The sequence below is a fragment of the Myotis lucifugus genome, unplaced genomic scaffold (assembly GCF_000147115.1).
Source record: "Myotis lucifugus unplaced genomic scaffold, Myoluc2.0 scaffold_372, whole genome shotgun sequence".
NCBI classification, from domain to species: domain Eukaryota; kingdom Metazoa; phylum Chordata; class Mammalia; order Chiroptera; family Vespertilionidae; genus Myotis; species Myotis lucifugus.
The window spans coordinates 668,738-692,116 of NW_005871420.1; the positions used below are offsets into that span (position 1 = coordinate 668,738).

A 23,379-nucleotide genomic window follows, 5' to 3' on the forward strand; every position below is an offset into this window, starting at 1 on the left:
TCCCCCGGCGGGGGGGCCCAAAGCTCTTTCAAGAAAACACACCCCTAAAGCCCCCGGGGGGGGGGGGGGGGGGGGGGGGGGGCTGGGGCCCAGGGGAGTGAGCGGAAATCCTCGGGCATGACCATTTATGTCATGGATTCCAGGACCCACAGTGGGCCTCACCTCTTACAGTTAGTCCGTGAATGACTCAGGCATCGCCAAGAGCCGCCCTCCCTCCCTCCCGGCGTCACTGCTGTTTGTGGGAAGGAAATACTCCCTAAAAGATAGACTTACTCGCGAGTAGACTGTTAACCATTCTCTGTTAGCCCTGACCTCATGCCTTTCTGAGGGGGAAAGAAATCTTTAGCTTATTTTTTTCAACTTACTTCCTCTTCTGATGTCATAGGTACATGCTCATTATTTATTATATCATTTTTTACATATTCTATATTTTTATGTATTATTTACGTATATAAATATTTAAAAAACATACGTGTACTTGTTTGGTTCCAAGCTCCCTTGCCTTGCATCGGTAGACCTTAAGTGAGCTCTGAAGTCCTAGCTGTCCCACACATTTAAATGCAGCCTCATTTCACAAAACAGGAGTGTCGTCAGACTGCCTTCCGCCCTTTCCCGCATCTCCACTGTGACTTCTGGTCCCCGAAGTGGGGTAGTCCCTTCTAGGCGTTTGTAGATGCTTCTTGATTTTTCACACTCCCAACGTGGAGTCAGTTTTCCACCCGTCAACATAGGATTCCATTTGAACCATTACTATTTCATCACAGTTTGGAGCTAAAATAATTGTTGTCTTATTTAAGGATTCTTTAAAAAAAAAAAGAGAGAGAGGACGGTTTCATATACGGAATTAAATGTAGGATCATCCTATATAATAAAGAGCTAATCTGCTAATTAGATCGAACAGCAGAAGGACCGTCAGGACGACCTTCTGGACGAAGCCGGGCCTGCGAGGGCCAAGCCCCTTGCACGAATTTCGTGCATCGGGCCTCTAGTGTTAATATAAAAAAATGGGCTCAGTGTCCCACAGAAAAGTGCAGAGCTGAGCGAGACAGAAGAAGGGGAGCCCTCAGGCCAAATGATTTCACCGCACCCCTGCCCAGAGGGACTGCGTGGCGTCGAGACGGGGTCGAGGCGATGGGGAGCCCAGTGCAGGAAATGGCTCGATGGGCTCCGTCAGCACAGCGTGTTCTTGGCTGTGCGTCTGACTTATGAAATCTGAGTCGTAAATTTACATTTCAGAGGCAATTAGCACCTCCTTAACCCAGCCCGAGCCGCCGGGTGCAGAGCAAGGGGTAAGTGCAGCTTCCCGGAGGTGGCCCACCTCGGGGGCTCAGACCCCACCCAAATGGGCGGGCGTGGGGGAAGCCCGGGCTCACGACCTTCGTCCTTCCGCTCAGAAGGTCGGGGCCTGCACCCTCCCCAGGCCTGAGGAGAATGAGCTGCGTTCCCGGCCAGGCCTGCTCCGGGGTCTCGGGCTTGGGGCTGTGGACCCCATAGGGCCCAGCAGCTGGTCTTCTTGGTTCTGGGCATGTCAGCCTCCTTTCGGGGACCCACCTCCACGATGGTGCCCTCTTTCCAGCCCCCAGCCCCTGACAGGCCACACTGCTCAGGGCAGCACGCAGGTGTGTCCCACCACCCGACCTGGGGCCACAGTCGGGGTTCTCCAACGTGGGGGGCTCTCAGGCTCTGTCCCCGTGCTGCCAAAGCCCTCGCCATCCTCCAAGGCCCATGTCCCTTCTCTGTATACACTGCATCCTGCCTCGGACTGCACTTGGAGATGGGTTCCAAGATGATAGGATGTTTTGTTGTTTTGTTGTTTATTTCAGAGAGGAAGGGAGAGGGGGGGCAGAGAGAGAGAGAGAGAGAGAGATAAACATCAATGATGAGAGAGACTCATTAATCGACTGCCTCCTGCATGCCCCCCACCAGGGATCAAGCCCACAATCCAGGCATGTGCCCTGGCTGGGAATGGAACACAGACCTCCTGGTTCATAGATCGACGCTCAATCACTGAGCCATGCCACCCAGCATTTCATGAACAGAGGCACGGTGTGGGGGGACTACTGCTGTTCATACTCACCCCTCTTCCCGCCTTTCGGAGATCCATTCTGAGGCTCAGACCCCTCGGTTTCAGGAAGCATGTCCTGCTATCGCTTTCATCACTCATGTGATGTCATGAACCTGCTTCCTCTCATTCTGTGCAGAACAGACACAGAGAACAGTTCATGGACTTGGCCATGTTCATAGGACCTGTATGTGGGGCACCAGGGCGAAGACGTGCAGGGTAGGAGCAACCAAGACCATCCAAAAGTGGCCCACAATCACCGAGTTATTTCTACAACTTGTTGGAAATAACTTTCAGTGTACGGAAGAGTCATAAAGGTAGCACAGGGAGTTCCCAAGTCCCGTCTCCCTCACTCCCCCCGGTGTTTCCATCTTACAGAACCAGGCACAGCGATCAAAACGAAGAGATTGACGTGGGTTTAATGTCATTGCCCAGGAGTCGGGAAACTTGGCTCACAGGCCAAAGCCAGCCCACGGCCTGCTTTTGTATGTAAGGTTGGATTGGAACATGCCATGCCCATTTCTTTCTATGTTGTCCTCGCTTTTGAGCTACAGTGACAGGGTTAAGACATTTCCAAGGGGACTGCATGGCTTACAAAGCCAAAAATGTTTACTAGGACATATTGGCTCTTGATAGAAAAAAACAAACAAAACAATTGTCACCTCCCCCTTTAAGGAAAAGATACACTTTTTTCAAATTCCCCCAATTTTCCACTGATGTCCCTTTTCCGGTCCCGGATACCGCATTGCACTAGTCTCCTCCAACTGGGACTGTTCCATGCTCTTTCCTTGTCTTTCCTGACCTTGGCCTCTTTGACGAGCACTGCTCCAGGATCTGGTGGGACATCCCTCCTTAGGGGCCGGCCATGTGTAGGTAGGGGTTCCAGGAGCTTAGAAGAGGGTCCCTGGGACCTGGTGTGGGCATCTCACTGAGTCAGGGCAGGGTCATGTGGTACCAGCCTATCTTCCTGCTGGTGGCGTTGACCGGGATCGCGTGGTTCAGGGGCCGCCTGCCCGTTCTCTCCACCACAGAGTGGCTGCTTCTCCCTTTCCATGCTCTATGCCTGAAAGCTCGTCACTAAGTGCAGCCCCCACTCGGGGAGGGGCACCCAACGCCATCCCCTGGAGGGAGGATCTCAGAGATGCTGTGGGCATATGTTAACATGATGGTAACTGATCAGTATTGAAGGGAGGTGTCCCTACAGCCTGTTTCTCCTCCAGGTGCAGGCACTGATCTGAGCATCCTGCCACAGCAGTTAGCCCGGAGTGTGGTGGTGGTTCATACCGGCCGCATCCCTTCTGTGTCTGTTACGTGGGCTCCTCTGTGAAGAAGAGGCGTCTATTCTCCCCCACTTATTGAGTGAATTCCATCATGTATTTGTAGCTGTGTAGGCATTTGGATATTTATCTGATTCTCTGAGTTAGAATCCAGTACTCCCATTACTTACCTTGTTGCTCACCTGGTCCCAGTTTCAGCCACCGGGATATCTCTCTCTCTCTCTCTCTCTCTCTCTCTCTCTCTCTCTCTCTCTCTCTCTCGTTGGTCCCTGAGCCCTTTTGACGTGTCTCCGCCTCTTTCTTGAGTGCTTCTTCCCTTTCATTTTGAAGCGCATTTCTGCAGGCTGTTCTGTATTCTGGAAACATGCTCTACGTCAACATCCCAGCTCAGAAGGAGGCAGGCAGGTCTTTGGGCATCAGCAGCCCCGCTCCGCTGCTGCCTGCCTCACGCCGGGGCTGCAGGCAAGGAGCCGAGGTCAGCCCAAGGTGCTGAGGTCAAGTGTGGCCCCAGGGGCCCCTTGAGAGGGAGCAGAGCGAACACCAAGAGACAGGCAGGCAAACCTCGACAGTCCCACAGCCGGCGCTCAGCGTTGGCCCATGTGCAGCCATGTCCTTCTTCTAAGGTCCTGAGAAAGAGAAAGGACTTCTGTCTCCCCTCACTCTGTGATTCAGGAATGGATGCCCTTTTCAGAATGTCCACTGTCTTTCCTGTCCCTCCTGCCTCTCAGACCTCCACCTTCCTCATCTTAGGGCTCCGGCTCTCTGAGGAGCCTGCGCAGCACGCTTAGTGCAGTGCGGGTAGCAGACGCGTGTCTGTGGGATCCAGATGAGATGGTTAAGTAGACACTCTGTGAGCTCATAGGAGGGAATAGGAGGGGTTGTCATTCCTACTCCAACATCATGTCATCAGCATGAGTTTCTTACATAATTAATAATGCCCAAGAGGAAATATTTGTAATATTTCCTAAAAGAAAAGAAAGAGAATAGCCCAGAGCAATAAATACAGCGACTCCAGGGGAAACGATAATGCAGCTAATTGTACCCCTAGGCCCTCGGTCATTTTTCTCAGAGAGCAGGGTCTTCCCACACACCAGCGTCCAGCTCATGCCGATGATCTGATGAGCATGTGCGGCTGAGTTTCCGTGAACTGTCCCCATCCAGGGAGATGGGCATCTCCTTCAGCCTACAGCCTGCAGCGCCAGGTGGCCAGGACCCGGGTGGGCTCGTCGGAAGTGGTGAAGTTGTACCACAGGGCACAGCACAGAGTCAGGAGTCAGCACATGTTGGACCTGTGAATGAACGGGTCCAGGATCCGAAGCTGGAATGTTAAAAACAAGAGTGTTCCAGAGTCTGAGAAGAGGTTGCACTCTGGCCCAAGTGGCTCGGATTCTGACCGAAACCGGTTTTCTTGGAAGCGCATCTACACTGGAGATGGAGCTCGTGACCCCAGTGGCACCTTCAGTCCGTCAGGGGATCAGGTGGGACCAGGGGCCGGAAGCTGGTCTTCCAGCCTCATCCTCGTGGTGGGAGCCCCTGCCTTTGTGAGGCAGCGGGTTGATTCCCGTGGATCCGCAAGGTGAACGGAAGACCCCCCGCGGCTCCCTTTGGGCTGCAGTTGTCAGGGAGCAGACAGAGGAATCTCAGAGGGAAGGGGTGGGGCCGGAAGAGAGGAACCAGAGAACTTCGATGCACATATGCACTGCCCAGGGCCGCAGACAATAGGGTGATGAAGGCCTGGGGCGGCTTGGGAACCAGGTGGAGGGGAACAATGAGGGGAAAAGGGTGGGGGGGGGGGGCATCTGTAATGCTCTCAAGAGTAAAGATTTAAAAAAGAAAAGAAAGGGAATTTAGAATGTTCCAGTCTCGCCTCTGCTGTGACATGTGTTGAAGTTTCACTGACTGCTCACCGGGACAGCCAGACCCTCAAAGCCATTCCATCGTCCTTGTCAAAGAGACCGTCCTCAGGGACTGAGGCCGTGCTGTGGGCATTTAGGAAATCCTTGCTTCCCCCGAGTTTAATTTGTGTCTTTAGAAAGCAATTGAGTTCACAGTGTTCAGGCCATGCTAGCCCTCCCCCCGCCCCCCCGCCCTAATGTCCAAGCACATATTTTTCCTTCTGCACAGCTTCTGGACAACGGGGAAAAGCAGCAGGCAGGCACGCCAGGGAGGTTCGGGGGTGAGCCCAGGGAAGTTCAGGGGTGAGCTTTAGGGAGTTCATGGGTGAGCTCAGGACGGTTTAGGGGTGAACTCCAGGGAGGTTCAGGGGTGAGACTAGGGAGGTTTGGGGGTGAGCTTCAGGGAAGTTTGGGGTGAGCTTTAGGGAGGTTCGGGGTGAGCCCAGGGGTGAACTTTAGGGAGGTTTAGGGGTGAGCCCAGGGAGGTTCGGGGGTGAGCCCAGGGAGGTTTAGGGGTAAGCTCCAGGGAGGTTCGGGAGTGAGCCCAGGGAGGTTCGGGGTGAACTTTGGGGAGGTTCGGGGATGAGTTCTGGTAACTGACTGGCCTGCTGGGGGCTGAGGGAGGCACAGGTCCCGATAACCACAGGCCTGGCTTGCCGGGCTTCCCCCAGGAACCTTTCGCCTGGAGTACCGAGGAGCACCCTGTGCACTCGGAGGGGCTCACCTTTCCTCCCTCTGCCCCAGCCTCCGGGCACTGGCTGATGCCCATTGACATGTTGTAAGAAGGCCGGGAGCTGGAAGGAGCAAGACAAAGGCTCGAGGAACTCCCAGCGTGGGAAGCAGGCCACGGCACGAAAGGCCACGACTTAGGTGTGCGCACAGCCCCCGTACGTGGATGACATGCGCACACACACTGCACGGGGACTTGCACATTGCGTTAATTAGGCCAACGTCTACATCATATGCCAGAAAAGTATACTTGGTGTTGTTGGTATGCGGGCTTTCCTTAGAACTAACCAACTGACTGTGTGACTTGCATGTGTATTGTTTCTCTGCTGTTTGGCCCTGAGGTGTAACCACTGAGGAATCCTTGGGAGCCCCAAGCTCAAGGTACGAGTCCCTGGTTGCTGTCTGGCCTCAGATCCACGTCCTTTGGACCTGGCACTCTGGAGAGCACGTGGCCAGTCACAGCACCTTCCCCGCGTGTCTGTTGAGGTTCTTTCTTAGTGGTGTGTTTCCAGTCCTCACGCACACCCTCCCGACCTCCTCCCTCTCCTTCCCTCCAGCCCACTGCCCCCGCCTCACCTGACTTGTTAGGATAATGCATTTTCTTGGTTCTTTGAAAATGTGTCTTTCTGATTTCACACGTTGGTTCTGACGGCTTTAGGGGGCTGTGTGGTGTTCGGAGACGCGGGGCCAGCAGGAGAGAGGGTTGTCTGGGGCAAACGGCACAGAACCCCAGCTCCTGCCCTCCAGTGCGCGCTTGGAAGTGTGCGCAGCACACGACTTGTACACGGATGTGCCTCTTGCTTGCGGTGGTTGTGGCGTGTCATTTCTGCTTTCACTTGGTGGCTCTCTCTCTGAACTACAAGGTGGGGCCTCATCCAGGTAAAGGACACGCTCCTTAACTCCGTGACCTGAACCCCGAGCTTGGACCCTGATGCTCACCAGTGCATCAGGTGTTCTTGAGGGAGCAGGAGGCGGGTTTCCAGCAGTGACCGCGTGTGCAGGCCAGGCCTTGCCCGGAACACCGGCCCCTCTGGTTGCCTGGAAGCTGCCTTCCTTGTGCAGGCCACGCACAGTGACTGCAGGAGCCCTTAGTGAGAATGACAAGCGCAGGACCCCTCTTTGCAGGACTTAAGGGGCCAGAACACAGTGGGAAGTTGGATTTTATTGGGGCGCAGCAGGGTGACATGGCGGAGTTACATTCTGAAAGAGAAGCCCTGCTTTTTGGTTTATGCCTGACCTCGTAGTTGGCTGGTCCCTACCATTAATGGGAGAGCGCCACCTGCCCACCCAGAGATGCACCGAATGTGCCAGGTGGGCACGCGGGAGCTGGGCAGGGAGTCTGTGCCCGGGCTCTCCAGTCTCGGCCCCGGGACAGCTTTCGGGGGGTTGGGAGTGGGTCAGTGGCCTGCAGCCTCTGCTCATTTCCTGCTAGTCGGGGCTCCTCACACATCTCCTCCCACTTGGCCTTGAACACAGCGCTTTCACGAAGGCTCAGCTGGAAACGGAGGCCTGCAGGCAGCTGGTCGCCAGGACAGGGTGGGCAGCCTGCCTCTATAGGAGATCCGTCCAGGGTTAGAGTCCGGGCCGGTGCTCAGCAGCTGGGGTGCATGAAAATGCCAGCCCCCGACTCGTGTCAGTGCTGAAGCGAACACATCAGTAAGTGCGAGAGCTGAGATTGGCTTTTCTTTTCTTTTTTAATGAGAACTCTTGTCAACTTAAGGGGTTGGCCAACAGGCTTCCTTTTTGTGTGACACTTGGTTACTAAAATTTTGTTTGTTATAAAACTTCTTGTTGCTGTAAGGCTATGGTGACATCAGAGAAGATAGACTGTCTTGGCCACTTTGTCATAGCTGCGGTCCTTGAACTTTTGGTCCCAGGACCCTTCACACGCCGAGCAGTGAGTGATGATGCTGACCAACCTTTGCTTAGGTGGGTCAGAGAGATGGGTACTCACCGAATTAGAAATAGAAACTGAGATGTTACTAAACATATATTTATGAATTCATTTAAGCATAACAATAACAAACCCATCATGTGTTAATTTAAATAACATCGGTTATGAAAAACAAGTACATTTTCCATAAAGATACTGGGTGAGAAGAGGCCCAGACTCACATTCTTGCTCCTCTGGCTGAGTAGCAGGCTCACAGGCCTGCTGCCGCCCATCTGCTGGGCTGTCGGGGGTCGCGCGGCCTCCGGAAAATCATTGCACACCCGGGAGAGGGTGAGCGCGGGAAAGGCAAATAATAGTTTATTATGGACGCAGCGCTGAGCAGCAGACTCCCTCGAAGGGTCTGGAGACCCCTGGGGGTTCCGGAACGCACTTTGAGAACTACTGACCTATCGTGCTTAGCCTGGTCCCGGTGCAGTGCTAGGCCCAGGCGTCCAGCAGTGACACATCCTCTGCTCCCCGGAGCTTAGAGACTGATGCAGGCTGAACTGTGTGTCCCCACACTCATCTGTAGGGGGGGTGGGAAAGGGATGGGGAAGGGAGTCAGTAACAGTGAGAACTCTGCGCGCGGATAGACGGCTGCCAGACTGAGTGAGGGGACTGCACAGGAAGGCACATCATATCCCGTCCCTGTGCTGTGTACCTGAGACCTGTAACAGTGGCTGCCGCCTGTACTTACATTAAAGACATGAAACAAATGCTCCTTCCGAAGGCCCGTTTATCATCTGGTCTGGAGAGGAAGCACTGGCCCTTCGCCTCCCTGCTGCAGCTTCGAGCTTCCACCCGGCTCCGGCTCTGGCACGGGGAGGGCCAGAGGCAGTGAGGCCACCAGCTGCCATGTGTCCCCAAGCCCCCTGCGTCCCCAAGCCCCCTGGATCCCCAAGCCCCCTGCATGCGCAGGCCTCACATCCAAGGCTTTGCACGTTCGGCAGGGACATGAGCGGGGGCACCTGTGGTGGGTCTCCCGAGGGCGCCCTCGGTAAGGGTGCCGGGCAGCCTCAGGAGGCATTTCCGATGTGTGCAAACCCTTTAAAGGCGTCCCAGCGGTGCGGCCTCTCTGAATGCAAAGCGCCTATTCCGATTCCCCGAGGCCTCTCTCCGAATGTGGCGAGTGGCTGGCGGCTCCCGCGGCCCAGGGCAAAGGGCGGCGCTGACGTCCTCTGGGGCGGGGCTCCGGTGTGCACAGGGCACTCAGCGCACCTGCATCCTGATCCTGGCATTTTGCAAATAATAAGATTCCAAAGAATGTTCTTTTGCAGAGACCCTGCAAGGCGGAAAATATGAATACATCTCAGGAACGAAGACAATTCCTGGGTTATTAGTCACAGGATCTGGCGAGGTTCCCATTTCACTCTCAGTACAGCCCAGGCCCTGCCAGGGCCCTGCCCGGCTCTGCCTGCCCAGCCTCACCTGGCTCACCTCCCTGTCCACGCCACGCACTTTCTCCCCTTCCTTCCTAGTGGCCACTCTTCCTCCCTGGCGGTCCCTGAACCCCGTGTCCCACCCTCAAGCCTCAGCATCCACTTCCGGCCTTGTTCTAGCTGCTGCTGTGGCCTGGAAGGCTCACTCCCTAGGAACCCACTGGGTCCTTCTCTTCAAGTTTGTTCAGGCCACACCTCCTCCGGGAGGGCCTCCCTGACCACTCCATAGTGAAAGCACCCATCCATCCCTCTCTCCTCCTGACCCTCCTCATTCAATTTTGCGTTTTTTTTCTTCTCAGAGCACTTAACTACCTTCTAACCCAGTTCTCAAAACTCCATGTGTGTGCACTCCACCGTGTTACTCTGTTGAACCGGGTTCTAACTCTGGGGTGGGACCTGGGATTCTGCACACCCCACAGGGTCCCAGGTGCTGCGGGTGTGACTGGTCCAGCGTCAGATTTTGAAAAGCAAGGTTGTAATTCGCTCCAGAAATTGCATGTTTATTTTGCATTTAAAAAATTTTCTGTTGCCTGCCCTTGAGTGGATAATGAAGGGAAAGGCTGGGAGTGCCGATCTGAGGGTGTTACAAAGAGCTCAGTGCTGATCTTGGCAGGGCACCACCGGACCACACTGCGAGGCTTGGGGTGTGGCCCTGTGCAGTCCATCCATCACCCGCTGCACCCCACCCGCCGGCACCGACATGAACACACACACACACACACACACACACACACACACACGCTCTTTTGCTTGAAAGCAAAGTATGAAGGTTAGAGGCATGGACCCAAGTGAAAATAAAGTGATTGGTAGTGATCCGCATGGGTGGGTAAATGCGTGGAAGGGCCTCGCGATTGCAGAAAGACTGCCGCCGCGTTAAATGCATTAATAAAAACCTGGCCTCAGAGGTGGGGGCCCCTGGGAACCTGTCTGACCCCCGCTGGCCAGGTCTTTAGAGGGGCTCCCATCTGCTTGTTTTTAGATCAGGAGCTGACAGCTCAAGATTGGACCTCCGGCTGCACAGTCTGCACACCTGTGTTAACTGTTCAGTTAGGTTAAAGTGCACCTGTGCTTACAGCGGTGGTCGGTGCCAGTCCCCTGGCCTGGACCACAGGGAAGGCAAATCATCTTCTGTTCTAAGTCAGTTGCCCTTTAAGCAGGCATCGCCACACTGGCCATCCTCAAAGCTCATGTGCCAATTGGATGGGTGGGCGACTGAGACGACCTGCTCTCTGTGGGGAGGTAGCCCTGCCCAGGCCACCGGGCTGGTGGCAGGCGTCCATCCCTTGCCTGTCCGGTAAGTGTCTCGGGGCAGCACGGGGCTGGACAGTGGTGCCCACAGCCCGTAGCCCTGGCAACTTCCTCTTCCTCGTGGAAAAGCTGGGCAGACATGGACTTCCTGGCTCTGCTTCCTGGGGGATTCGGTGTAAGGGGAACAGAGGTCCCGAATAAGGAGGCAACCCCAAACCCGAGGTGTGGGCCCTCGTGGAGGCCCCATTAGGATCCGCAGGCCGGCGAGCTGCTCCGCAGGTTGGATTGGTTTGGTATGAATGGATCTCCAGACTCTCAGGGCGATGTTGACGTCCCCACGGGACCCATTTGTAGCTCTGCCGGGGAGCCCTGCTGGGTGTGATCCATGGACGTGTCGTCTGCAACTGTTGGCCGCGTTTACAATGTCTTAGGTGGAGCTCAACACTCCCAGGGTCATAAACATAATCAGGTCTTGCAGCAGCCAGCTCACTGGCGCATGAGAATGTCCCCAACGAGATGGGGTGTCCCTGCAGCCCCGAACTGCATCATGGGAGAGACGTGAGCTCAGGGCAGAGCAGGAACAAAGGCCTGACACCCCGGTCCCCTCCTAGGTCTGCACCAGGCAGACTGATGTGCTGGGAAGTCTGCAGCGCAGGGCTTAGCCCCCAGCCCGGGGAGGAGGGAGGCGTCATGGCTCAGGGAGCCAGGGCCAGTGCTTGGCAGGGCGGGCCTCACCATGGGTGAGCGCTTGGCTCCCTCCAGAGGGGAGTCCGCGTCCAAGAAAAAGAGTGTCCGTGTTGCTGTCTGCTTTATGCAGCGCGGCCCGTGCCAACAGATACTCGGGGAGGGGATGGGGGGAAGAAGGGGGTCCCTGCCACCCCTGGAGAAAACGGGGGCTCCTGTGCTCCTCCCTGGCCTGAGCCCCAGTGTCTGTTAGTCATTACGGTGGGTTTCTGTGCAGAAGGGCCCCGAGAGCTCCTGGACTGGGAGAGGGTGCAGGCTGGGCTGAGGGCCCCCCCCCCCCGCAGTGCACGAATTTTCATGCACCAGGCCTCTAGTAAAGAGCAGGTGGCATTGCATATGAGAGACTATGTACTTTTTCCTGGATGTGGCTTGTTAGGTTAATGTGACTGGAAGTGGATGGTCCAAACCTCTGCCTTGAACCGCGTCGGGGATTTGGGGCGATCACATCAACTTTCTATAATGTGATCCTATTTAAAATACGTAAGTTTAAGGTTTATAAAAGCCTTTTCCATCTCTAGCTCAGTTGGCCCATTGAGCAACCCTGGTCGGGGGCTGGGCAGCTGTTAGCACCACCTTTATCGTTGAAGAAGTTGAGACTCAAACAAGAATAAACGTGAATATGCAGGTGGGCCCTGGCTGGCCCCCTTCACGGGGGATGCTGTTAGGAGGTGGATTTAGGGGCGCCAGAAGGTCCCCAGGGGATACTGACAGCCGGGACAGAATCGGGCTTCCCACTTGGGTTTTCTGCTCCTGAATGCGGGGCCACAGTGCTCTACCCTGCTGTCTCCTGCATTTGGGTGCGCCTCCGTGTTTATCCTAAATTTGCTTATAAAAAGTGAAATGAGAGTGACCTTTGTATATCACCTGAATTATTTAAAACTAGGCATGAATAAGATGAAGGCTTTTGAGGAATATAGTCAAGTGTCATGCGATGGCTATGATTCAAAAAGCAAACATCAGTGCTGACTGTCAGCCCCTCACAGACCCCGGAGGGCGCAGGGGGACCTGCCGTGCGTGGACGGCACCCTTTGCACTCAGACTTCAGATGCACAAACAGGATGTTTTCACACATGTTTTTACACTTTCTGTTCATCACCAGCAGGGAAAGCAGCCTGTGGGAAAAGGGTGTTCCTTTGCCGGAGAACAAAGGAGCTATCAACATCCCTTACACCATGTTCCTGGGGTTGTTTTTGAACCGCTTTCTTAAGGCTTGACCGACGTACACGAAGCTGTATGTGTTTAATGTACACAACTGGAGGAGTTTGGAGATAAGTGCTTCAAACTCCACGAGCCCATCACCACAATCCGTGCCATACACGCACCCTTCCCCTCTGAAGGTTCACTTCCTCTCTCTTGATTTTCTTTTCTTGATAAGAAGACTGAGCCTGAGCGGAACATTTAACCTCGAGGCAAATGTCTGGGTTTACAGTAGGGTGTGGTTGGCGGTAGCGCTGAGCCGAGCTGTGGCTCTCTAGGAGTTACCCCTCTTGCATGTGTGAAACCGTGGGCCCTCGACTGCCAGGCTGAATAGTCCCATCGCGTCCTCCTTCCAGGCTTTTCAAAGCGCACCCTGCAGAGCGCCGAGGGAGGGATGGAGAAGAGCGGGCTTGTTGGGCTTCTTGCCTTATGTGGAACGTCGTCTCTGTTTCCCCGTATGTTCCCTGGCAGTGTGGGGTCCCTGGTTCCAGCCACGTGGATTTCAGGTGCAGCCTGCAGCCACGTGCTCGTGGTACCAGGACTGCAGGGAAAGGCCAAGGGCAGTGAGCACTTCCCAGTCCTCGCCCAGCCTCCCTTGACTTCGTTCTATGGTTAATACGGATACAACACACATGTGAGGTGAGGAAGCTGTTTGGATGCTGGAACACACACAGAGGATCCCGCCCTGAAAATGCTTATATTTGAATAAAGGCAGGAGAGGGGCGAGAAGTATGTGAGCAAAGAGAATTCCGGGGGCCACGCCCGAGCCAAGGAGAAGGCAGGGAGTTCAGAGCAGGAAACGCCACTCCAGGTCCCTGGGATCCGGCTCCAGGGCGTTCTCTGCCAAAGGGATGTGCTGAGCGGAAGGCAGGCACCTTCCAGGACGAGAAGGAGGCGCAAGTAAAGGCGAAAGGGGAGAATCCAGGTCGTCTCTATCGCTCAGGCAACATCTGCCCTGGGGACCTGCTAAAAGTGCTGGGTGAACCATGATAATAAGGATGGGTAGATAGGTATGTCGGTGTGCACGCATGTATGCATGTGCATGCATATGCACGTACGTGTATGTGTATATGTGTGCATATGTGCAATATGTATGTATGCATACGTGTGCTAGTATATGAGTGTATATGTGCTGCATGTGTATATGCGCTGCATGTGTGTGCATGTGTGTGCATATGAGTATATGTGTGCTATGTGTACCTATGTGTATATGTGTGCATGCGTGTATGAGCTGTATGTGTACATGTATGTGAATGTGTTTATATGTGCGTGGCGTGGCGAATATGTGTGGATGCTCCTTCACACCGGTCCTGGGTCTCGTTCTCCTCCCGCCGGCAGCTATTGCGAGCTGTAAACTTGATTGACACTGAAGTGATACCACATTGGAGAAATACGCTCTTGAGATGGACTTCGTTTGCCTATGTACATTTTTCCTTTGAGGCTAATCCAGGATTTTTTATATTTTTGAAGGACTAAAATAGCAACGTGTTAAATGAGAAAAACGTGAGCACAAAGCTGGATGCTGCATTTAATATGTGGTTTTAATGTCTCCGCCACTGCAGAAAGGAAAAACATGTCGGGGGGCAAGTGGTTCACGTGCCGCGTGACGAGGCATCTGTAACGTATAGCGCTGGCCTCAGCGGGGTCACAACAGACACGCCAGCCAGATGGCGTCTCTCGTCCCCCTGAAGCCAGCTCTGTCAGCATTTAGAGGAAAACCGAGGGACCGATGGGCACGCTGTGGGCGGACGGTTCCAGGGGGCTCTTCCCAGGGGTGTTGTCTGTGGGGTTCGCGTGGCCTTTATCTCCTCCACGTGGGATGCGGAGGAGACTTTCCAGAGCAGCAGTCGCCAACCTTTCAACCTCGCGGACCACCGGCTGGCGACCGCTGTTCCAGAGCATCTCCTGCGCTCACTCTGCCTTCAGGAGAAGCCATGGACATTGGGGCTTGAGGCAGCCTAAGAGAGTTTCCAATGGCATTCGGCCTGCAGACCCCCAGTTACGGCCTCCGGGCGGCGCTGGCCGGAGCCTGTTTATAAACGGGGTTCATCCCTGCCCGGTTTTTCCTGTGTATCATTCGCTAAGGAAAGTCAGGCATCCACCCAGAATGAACGCACCCCAATATAGGGCTGTCCGTTTGCATCTGAACAATCTGATTGACCAAAGGGAAGGACAGTGTTGATTCCAGCCATGAGGTGAGAGAGGATGAGGTGTGTCTGGGACCCAGGGCTGCCCTGAGAGCCCTTACTGTTTCTAAGGACTTTCCCTCTCCCGGTCCTTGCCTCCCATCCTAATCCCGGAGCTGGTAGTTATCCCCTCCCTTCTCCCACCTTCCCTCACTAAGGCCTCTCTGCCTTTCTGGGTGGTTCCATCTTCTCTGTGATAGCGTCTCTGCTCTCTCCAAGGCCGTGACCAGCCGGGGCGGGCTGAGACCCTCTGTGCGAGGCCTCCATGAGCCCAGCCTCCTCCTCCTTCTGGTCACGCCCAGGTAGCCAGTGTCCAGCCTCGGGGAGTGACTCCGCTTAGAGACACCCCCCCTGCTTCTGCCTCGTCCTCGCCGCTGACGTCCGTCCTCCTCCGTCCTCTGAGGGCAGGAATGACAGCCGAGCTCACAGGACTGTGGTCGGGATGGAGTGACTGTAGTTCATAAAATGTGAGAGGCCCTCGGCTGTAAAAGGATCCATCACTGCATCTGCCACGAAGGAAGAAGGAACGCTGCCCATGAGCGGTGACATGCCACCGAGTGTAAGATGCGCCCAGAGCTGGTAACACGTGGAAAATGGGATTCTCTGAAAAGCAGTGACATGGACATTGAGAAGATACTGCATGCAAAGTGCTTTCCAAGGTCACCTGGTGTATTATGAGACGGAGCAGCTGTTTCTGAGCTGAGAGAGAGAGAGAGAGAGAGAGAGAGAGAGCGCTAAGAGTTCTCTCGTATGTAGTGCAGGGAGCTCTGGGTGGACCGTTGTGGGCTGGTTGTGCGCGGGAGGAACCCCAGGCAGGAAGGGTTCGCGTTGGGTGGGAATGCGATGAGAACCTGCCGAGGAGAGGGGGCTGGTGGTTACGCTGACATTGGCTTCCCCGCGTGGACACTGCATTGTGACAGGGAAGACTCTGGTTAGAATGACTTTCTGAAGCAGGACCGTGGTCTGAGCAGGCCTGCCCCGCTCAGCTTCCCCATTTTCTTTCTTTATTGATTAAGGCAGCGGTTCTCAACCTGTGGGTCACAACCCCTTTGGGGGTCGAACGACCCTTTCACAGGGGTCGCCTAAGACCATCGGAAAACACATATATAAACAGTGGTTCTCAACCTTCCTAATGCCGCGACCCTTTTAATACAGCTCCCTCATCATGTGTGTGACCCCCAACCATAAAATTATTTTCGTTGCTACTTCATAACTGTAATTTTGCTACTGTTACGAATCGTCATGTAAATATCTGATATGCAGGATGTATTTTCATTGTTACAAATTGAACATAATTAAAGCATAGTGATTAATCACAAAAACAATATGTAATTATATGTGTGTTTTCCGATGGTCTTAGGTGACCCCTATGAAAGGGTCGTTCGACCCCCAAAGGGGTTGCGACCCACAGGTTGGCGACCCACAGGTTGAGAACCGCTGGATTAAGGTATCACATATGTGCCCTTATTTCCCCATTGCCCTCTAACCCCCACTCATGCCCCCACCCCCCGTGTCTCTGTCCATTGGTTAGGCTTATGTGCATGCATACAAGTCCTTTGGTTGCTCTCTCTCCCTTCCCCCACCCTCCCCTGCCTTTTCTCTGAGGTTTGACGATCATCCCACTTGTTTTTTGTAACTGTTGGCAGCGCACAGGCCTGAGGAAACCAGAGAGCGATCTGGAAACCTGGTCCCTGCACAGCCAGTTCTGGCCTCTCCTGAATTTATTTTTTATTTTTTATTGATTTTAGAGAGGAAGGGAGAGGGAGAGAGAGAGAGAAACATCAATAATGAGAGAGAATCATTGATCGCCTGCCTCCTGCACGCCCCCCACTGGGGATCTTGCCCGAAACCCGGGCATGTGCCCTGACGGGGAATCGAACCGCGACCTCCTGGTTCATAGGTCAAAGCTCAACCGCTGAGCCACGCTGGCCGGGCCTCTCCTGAATTTTTGAAAACCTCCCACGGCCCACGGCCCTGTGTGGGCTCCACAGGCTCCAGCTGTGAGAGAGAGCTCGTCATCCTTTAAGACGTTCGCGCTGTCAACACGGGACCGCACCCGGCTCCTCATGAACATGTAAGCGTGTTGGATCCTCTGTATTAACAGCCTAGCATTTTTATGAATCATCATCGGGCACAACTTTGCACATCTGAGCCCAGATCCTGTTTTCTGATTCTTCCACTGGAAATGGAGGGGCCTCTCCGAATACCCACCTGTTAGGAGAGGCGCCGGGACCGCTGGCTGGAAATGGTAGTTTGCGTACAAAGTACGTGCGACGTTTTACTTTTTCTTTTCTTAGTTTTTCATGGAAACATTTTGGATCCTTTGTTGTACCCAAATCTGTCTTGTTACGGAAAAAATAAAGGCATGTTTTAGTCTTACGGTATGAAATCCAACCTCGCCGAGTCCTCTCCACTTGCTGGAACTATGGGCCCACTGTTACCCTCTGACCGAAATCCAAAGGCGTCGTTTTCACATGTGATCGGTGTGTTCAGCGTTCACACGAAACCGTAAACACTGCGCACCACACAGCGGGGCCTTTTGTTTGGGGGCCATTGGCTTAGAATTTATGTGCTTCTCCCACGTTCATAAAAAATGGCATTGGTCGTCTGCCACTCGCCACATCAGAATACCCCAGTTTTCCTGGAGCTACAGGAAAAAACACCCCCACACGCGCGCACACCAATCTAAAGTTCAGGTCTTTTTATAGCAACATAGAGGCAGGCATATTAAATTATTATGCCCCGTTCCTGCCAGGGTTGGACTTTTTGGAATTCTCTGTTATAAAGCAACCAGCGCAGTCCCCAGTCCTGCGGCTGGCCGAAGGTCCTGGGAGCATAGCCTGTCCCGCTACCGGAGGGGACATCGCAGGCAGGTAGGCAGGTGGGCAGTGAGGTGGCCCCGAGAGGAGGGAGCGGCGGCAGGCGGGGAGGCGGGACAGCCTCCGTCAAGGCAGGAAGTTGCTGGCGGAGCCCGAGCAGGGGCCCGGCGTGCTCCTGGGTACCAGCCTGTGTGCAGAGCTGTTCGTTCTGGTTTTAATCCCACGGTCTAAGCCGCTCCCAGCTTTGAAGTCCCAGGGCTGTTGGGCAGGATGTCGGGAGTCGGTGATGAACAGAGCGACACACCTGGTCTGTTGCGTGTGGTGTCTGTAGAGCTCATCCCTGTCGATGCAGGTCTCTGGACCATCCTGTGGCTTCTCTTCACCCCCCACTGTTAAAACATGCTCCGTTGGCATGTGCACACACGTATGTATGTGTGTGTGTGTGTGTGCGCGCGTGATTTCGTTTATTTGTTTGCTTTCTCTTCCTGACCTGCACTTAATTCCACGTGTGGGCCAGTCTCAGGTGGGTTAGAACACTTTGGCCCGGCCGGCGCGGCTCAGTGGTTGAGCGTCCACCTATGAACCAGGAGGTCATAGCTTTTTCCTGCATCAGGGCACATGCCTGGGTGGCGGGCTTGATCCAAGCAGGAGGCAGCCAATCAGTGATCCTCTCTCATCATTGATATTTCTCTCTCTCTCTCCCTCTCTCTCTCTCTCTTTCTCTCACTCTCTCTCTCTCCTCCCTTCCTCTCTGAAATCAATAAAAAAATATATATATTTTTAAAAATGAGCACTGTGGTGGCTCTTTCTGAGATGTGGGCTGCATCTCGCTCCTTCGGAAATGTTCATCCTGAAGCCTGGTTTTTAGACTCTTTCTCCCTCTGGTGAACAAAAGCACCTTGCAATCTCTGATCACACCGCCGCCCTCCGTTTGTGCACCACGGACTCTGAGGAGGACTTTGAGATACGAAGGGAAGATGTGTGTCTCCCTTATCTCTAGCTTTCATGCACGTTTTCCCCTAAATCGATCTCAATTAACTTTGATTCCTTCCTTTAAAGCACCATGTGCTGAAGTGACGCTCGGCCAGATGTGGGCGCGGGCTCCTCCCCCTCCCCGCACACGCTGCCCTCGTGTTAGCTCTGACATTCCGGTCTGTTTCCAAAACCCCGCGCTCTGAGGACGTGGCCCTTCGATGTGTTCGTGAGGACACCCGGACTTCTCCTAGGGGCAGACTGACGTGGTAGCATTGCTTCTCTTTTTGTCCTGAAAGCCCTTTTCTTTTTTTATTTGTAATTTTGAAATGAGCCCGGTTCTTCTGTCTAATCTGTTTCTGCTAATTTCTGATATAAATCACACAGTTGCTCACGTTCCTCTTGGTCGGTGAGCCAACACAAGCATCACCGAGTGTGTGACTCCCCGCAGAGCCCCGCCGGAGTCGCCAGGCCGGAGGGAGAAGGGGCGACCCGGCCTCGTTCCTGGTCTGAGTGTGTAAAACCCTTCCCTTTGGTGCCGCCACGGGAGGGGAGGGAATCCGTTTGGCTGAAATGACTTCAGAAGCTGCCATTCTTGTCTTGATGAATTAGCACGGCTACCTAAATCCATGGGGCCAGTGTTACTTGGAAACCCACATCTGTGACAATTAGATGCCTCAAATTCACTCACTTTGTTCATGACCAGAAGACAGAGTCCTGCAGGTCGAGTCCCCCGACGTCGGCCGGCCAGGCTCTGGACCCTGAATGTTCTAGAGCCTCAGACTGTTGCTGTCTGTCTGTGGCTGTCTTTGAGCTGCTGTGTGTCCACCGTGCCTTTCTTATTTTTTCTTTCTTGTGCCTCATTCTGGCTCTCTGGCTGGCACAGCCTATCCTTTGGTACGTTTTGTGGTACTGCTTAAGCCCTAGCTTACTGCTTCCCAAAGGGTCACAGGGCTCGGATTCTAGGGATTTTAAAGAAATCGAGGTAATGCCTGGCCAGTGTGGCTCAGTGGTTAAGCATCCACCTAAGAACCAGGAGGTCAGGGTTTGATTCTCAGGGCACATGCCTGCGTTGCAGGCTCGATCCCCATTGTGGGGCATGCAGGAGGCAGCTGATCAAGGACTCTCTCTCATCATTGATGTTCTATCTCTCTCCCTCTCCCTCTCTGAAATCAATAAAAATATATTTTAAAAAAGGAAGAAGAAGTCGAGGTGGTGTGTCCACACTCTGAGAGCCAAAGCACTGAGCTTGGTCCTTGTCATTCTCCCCGCCCACCGGTTCACAGCGTGAAGTTCACGTGCTTGGGGAGCTACGAGAGGAGTCGGTCCTGGGGCCGGTGGGACAGAGTGGCCGGGAGCACTCCGGGCTGGGTTTGTGAAATCCCACGTGTTCCATAAAGATTCTGACACTTGTGGGTCGGGGGGTGGGGGGAGGTCTCGGTCTGAGAACGGCTGCTCCGTGAGGCTCTGTTCCTGTCGGGGAGCATCCTTACTGATTTACGTATCAACTCAAAGAAGAAGAAGGCAGTGCACATGTGAGCACATGTTCGAAATCAGGACATAGAAGCGTATAAGCAGGGTGTCGTGGGCTGTGGGGCAGGAGGAGCAGATGGCCAGACACCAGTCAGCCCCATCACTGATGCCCCATGACCTTGGGCCGCTCACATCAAGGTCCGGATCTTTCCGATCTCAGATCCTCCAAAGTTTCCATTTTTAAAAACCGGGGATGGAACCCACATCCGCATCTCTCTAGCTGAGAGCGGCCCTGAGCGCGCCAACAGGCTGAAGTAGGAACGAGCTGCCCCGTGGGTTTTGTGCGTGTGATGGGTCATCCTAGTTGTTCCGTGTAGTTGTCGCGCCGAGTGTCACTCACGCGGGTGAAATCTCTGCCTTTGCTGCGCTGGCGGGAGAATACAGCACAGCCGTGGGCTAGCCAGCCACTTGTTTGACTTAAAGCCACGGAAGGATGATCCACCCATCACGAAGGTCTATTTCTTCTCACCAAATTATGCAAAAGAGCAAAGATGTCACTAGAAAGGAAGGGGAGGGGGGAAGAGCGAGTCCGTGATCCAGATATTTTAAACACCCTGGTATTTGGAGGCATCTGGATAATTCACAGCTTTTTTTTTCTTCTGGTTCATTTATCATCCAGATGTTCGCCATCATGGAACCACCACTTGCAAGCCTATTGCAGCTAATAACTCCGAAGTGGAAAAACTCATATCTGTGTGTTTGTCCTCCGTGCTCCGTTCTCCCCGCTCTCCTCCCCAAGCCCCCTCCTTAGCATCTCCGGGGAATAATGTGGCCCTTTCGCCAGATGCTTAGGTGTGAGCCGTCACTTCGCCTTTTTTAATCTTCGTGGCCATCCTGTACCCTGTCTGCTTGAATTATAGATTGCATTTGTCAAATAATGACACATGCAATTGGATGTCTTCGAAGACCTTTGAAATCCAACTTCCTTGAGTGGAGATTAAAGTGGGTTTTCCCTCCGCGGCTGCAGTCGAGCCCGGGCCGCTCGGAGACCTGCTGAAAAGTTTCCCTGGGCCGGCCTGCTCCCACTCCCGTGGCCTGGAGGGGGGAAAACCAGCTCCTTATTTTTTTTTAAATTCTGGAAGGTAGACCCTCAAACTCCCTAAACTGTGGTCCCGGTTAGAAAGGACTGTAGACCAGCTGCTGTTGGAAGCAGGCCTGTCCTCCAGGCCGCTGACTGTGTGTGTCTCTGGGTGTGCAGGAAGCGCTATCGGTGGTGAGCGAGGACCAGTCGTTGTTCGAGTGTGCCTACGGGACGCCACACCTGGCGAAGACGGACATGACCGCCTCCTCCTCCGGCGACTATGGACAGACTTCCAAGATGAGCCCTCGCGTCCCGCAGCAGGACTGGCTGTCGCAACCCCCAGCCAGGGTCACCATCAAGATGGAATGCAACCCTAACCAGGTGAACGGCTCCAGGTAAGCTGGCTCCTGTCCCCCCCGGTTTCCCTGTCCCTTGTGGAGGCCACGGGGAGCTCGGACACTCTTTTCCACAAAGATCCTTTCGGAAAGGAAGGCCGCGGAGGGGTCCCGTTGGCCAAGGCTGGGAAAATGTGTTCCCCGATGGTTCTGTGTTGAGGACGGAGGTCGTAAAACTGGTAGTATATTCACCGAGCACTCGCTTTGAAGACGTGGTGTTCAATACAGTTTTCCAGGCGTGAGGGCGCTGTGGGAGGGGGGCTCGCACACATGTGGCAGAGTTCATCTCTGGGGTTCCGTTGTCTGGAAAAGAAGGCTGTGTTATGTTTGTATGGAGGGAGAGTGTCAGCTAGTGGCCAGGCGGTAGCACACGTCCGAGCCATCTGCCCTCGCGAAGGGAGCTGCTTAGCCATCGGCCCCTCACCCACCCACCCACCCACCCCGCTCCCTCCTCTGTCCCTTCCTCTCAGCGCTCGCTGCTGCTTCTCATCTTGACTTGCACGGAAAGCCGAGCTCTCGGCTGTCAGATAGAATGTGTTCTCAGACGCAGAGTGAGCCCTGGCCCTCGAGAACATTTCGTCGGATGCAGTTTTGAAAAGTGAAGTTGGTTTCAATTATGATATCATAGCCCATCTATATTCAGGAAGAAGCACATAAAATCTCAGGACAAAGAAAGGGTAATTTTTTAACACGTTGCAGGATCCGACGTAGAGGCGTCAGACAGCCCGCACGTTCCAGGGCTTCCCTGTGCGCAGAGCCCTTCTCCGCCAGTGCCCCGTGCGTCCCCAGCAGCCCGGTGAAGGGTGCTTGTCCCCATTTGATGGATGAGGAAATCGAGGCTTAGGCTTTTCCTGCCGACTCGGGATCACCACCTGAAGGGGCTCAATGTGGATTCAAACCCAAGGTGTCTGACTCTACCCTGAGGGCGTTGTCCACTCTGTGGCAGCTATAAAAGGCCCTTTTTGCTACATATGTAGACAGGGTGCCCCAGAAAATGTAGACACACCTTCACAGCTGATTGACAGCTGAGTCACAGCTGAGTGCTCAGTTTTGAAAACGCAATGTATTTTAATGAACACTGCCTTTACAGTTACTCGAAGTGTGTGTATACGTTTTTGGGCACACCCTAGATTTTAATGCTAAATACGTGTTTATAAGAGCTGGAAACGGTTGTGTCCGCTTCTGGTGCGGCCTCCATGAAGGTGCCAAGTCACAGCACCGAGAGGGGATCGTCAGTGTGTGGAACGTGCCATGCAGGGAGCTGGTCCACGCCTACCTCTCGCGGGCTCTGTGGGAACAGTCGCTCTGAAGTTGCACGTGGCTGTGGCATGGGGTCCTCGCGTGGATGGCAGGCCCAGGCAGGCCACGTCAGACCTCATCTAGGGAGTCATTCCCAGAGTCCTGAGAGGGCCCTCCCGGGGAGAAAACGCCGCCCCAGGGCCCAGGATCCGAGTCCTGGGTACTTATTTAATGCGTGTGATTATCCTATGGGTCAGTCCTATCCCACCTGGTAGTGTCTCCACCAATCAGGGGCAGGGTGGGGCCAAGGCAGGCTTACCGTGGCGACACACGAAGCACAGAGTGTACTCTTGTGCAGATATTTATTAATTGTTGTGTTATGTTCCATATGCGCCTACTTCCCCCACACACACCCCCCTCCCCCCCGTATTTCTGAGGCTTAGGAGGACGGAGTGTAGCCGTGTGGGGAAGAACGCAGCGGAGGGATGAGGGGAGGGTGGGGATGACCCCGGGCCACTCAGTGGGTTCTCTCTCGGTGGCGTCGTGTGACCCCACGCACCCAGGAGAGTCCTGGGGGGACACTAAGAGCAAGAGGCATTTCCAGAGCTTTCTTCCTCGAACGCCAATTTGTGTGTGCAGGAAATGCATTGGGGTGTGTGTGTGTGTGTGTGTGTGTGTATGTGTGTGTGT

At 54.3% G+C, this 23,379-nt stretch overlaps 1 protein-coding gene across 2 annotated transcripts in view; it reads left to right on the forward strand.

The window, feature by feature from the left end:
• The window catches only part of ERG (ERG, ETS transcription factor), a 152,829-nt gene that overhangs the window by 79,357 nt on the left and 50,093 nt on the right, over positions 1-23,379 (forward strand). For both annotated transcript variants that reach the window (XM_006101541.3, XM_006101542.3), the window contains one exon: positions 21,233-21,450. In XM_006101541.3, the coding sequence (XP_006101603.1) occupies positions 21,233-21,450 (218 nt within the window). The remainder of the gene's footprint in view (positions 1-21,232; positions 21,451-23,379) is intronic.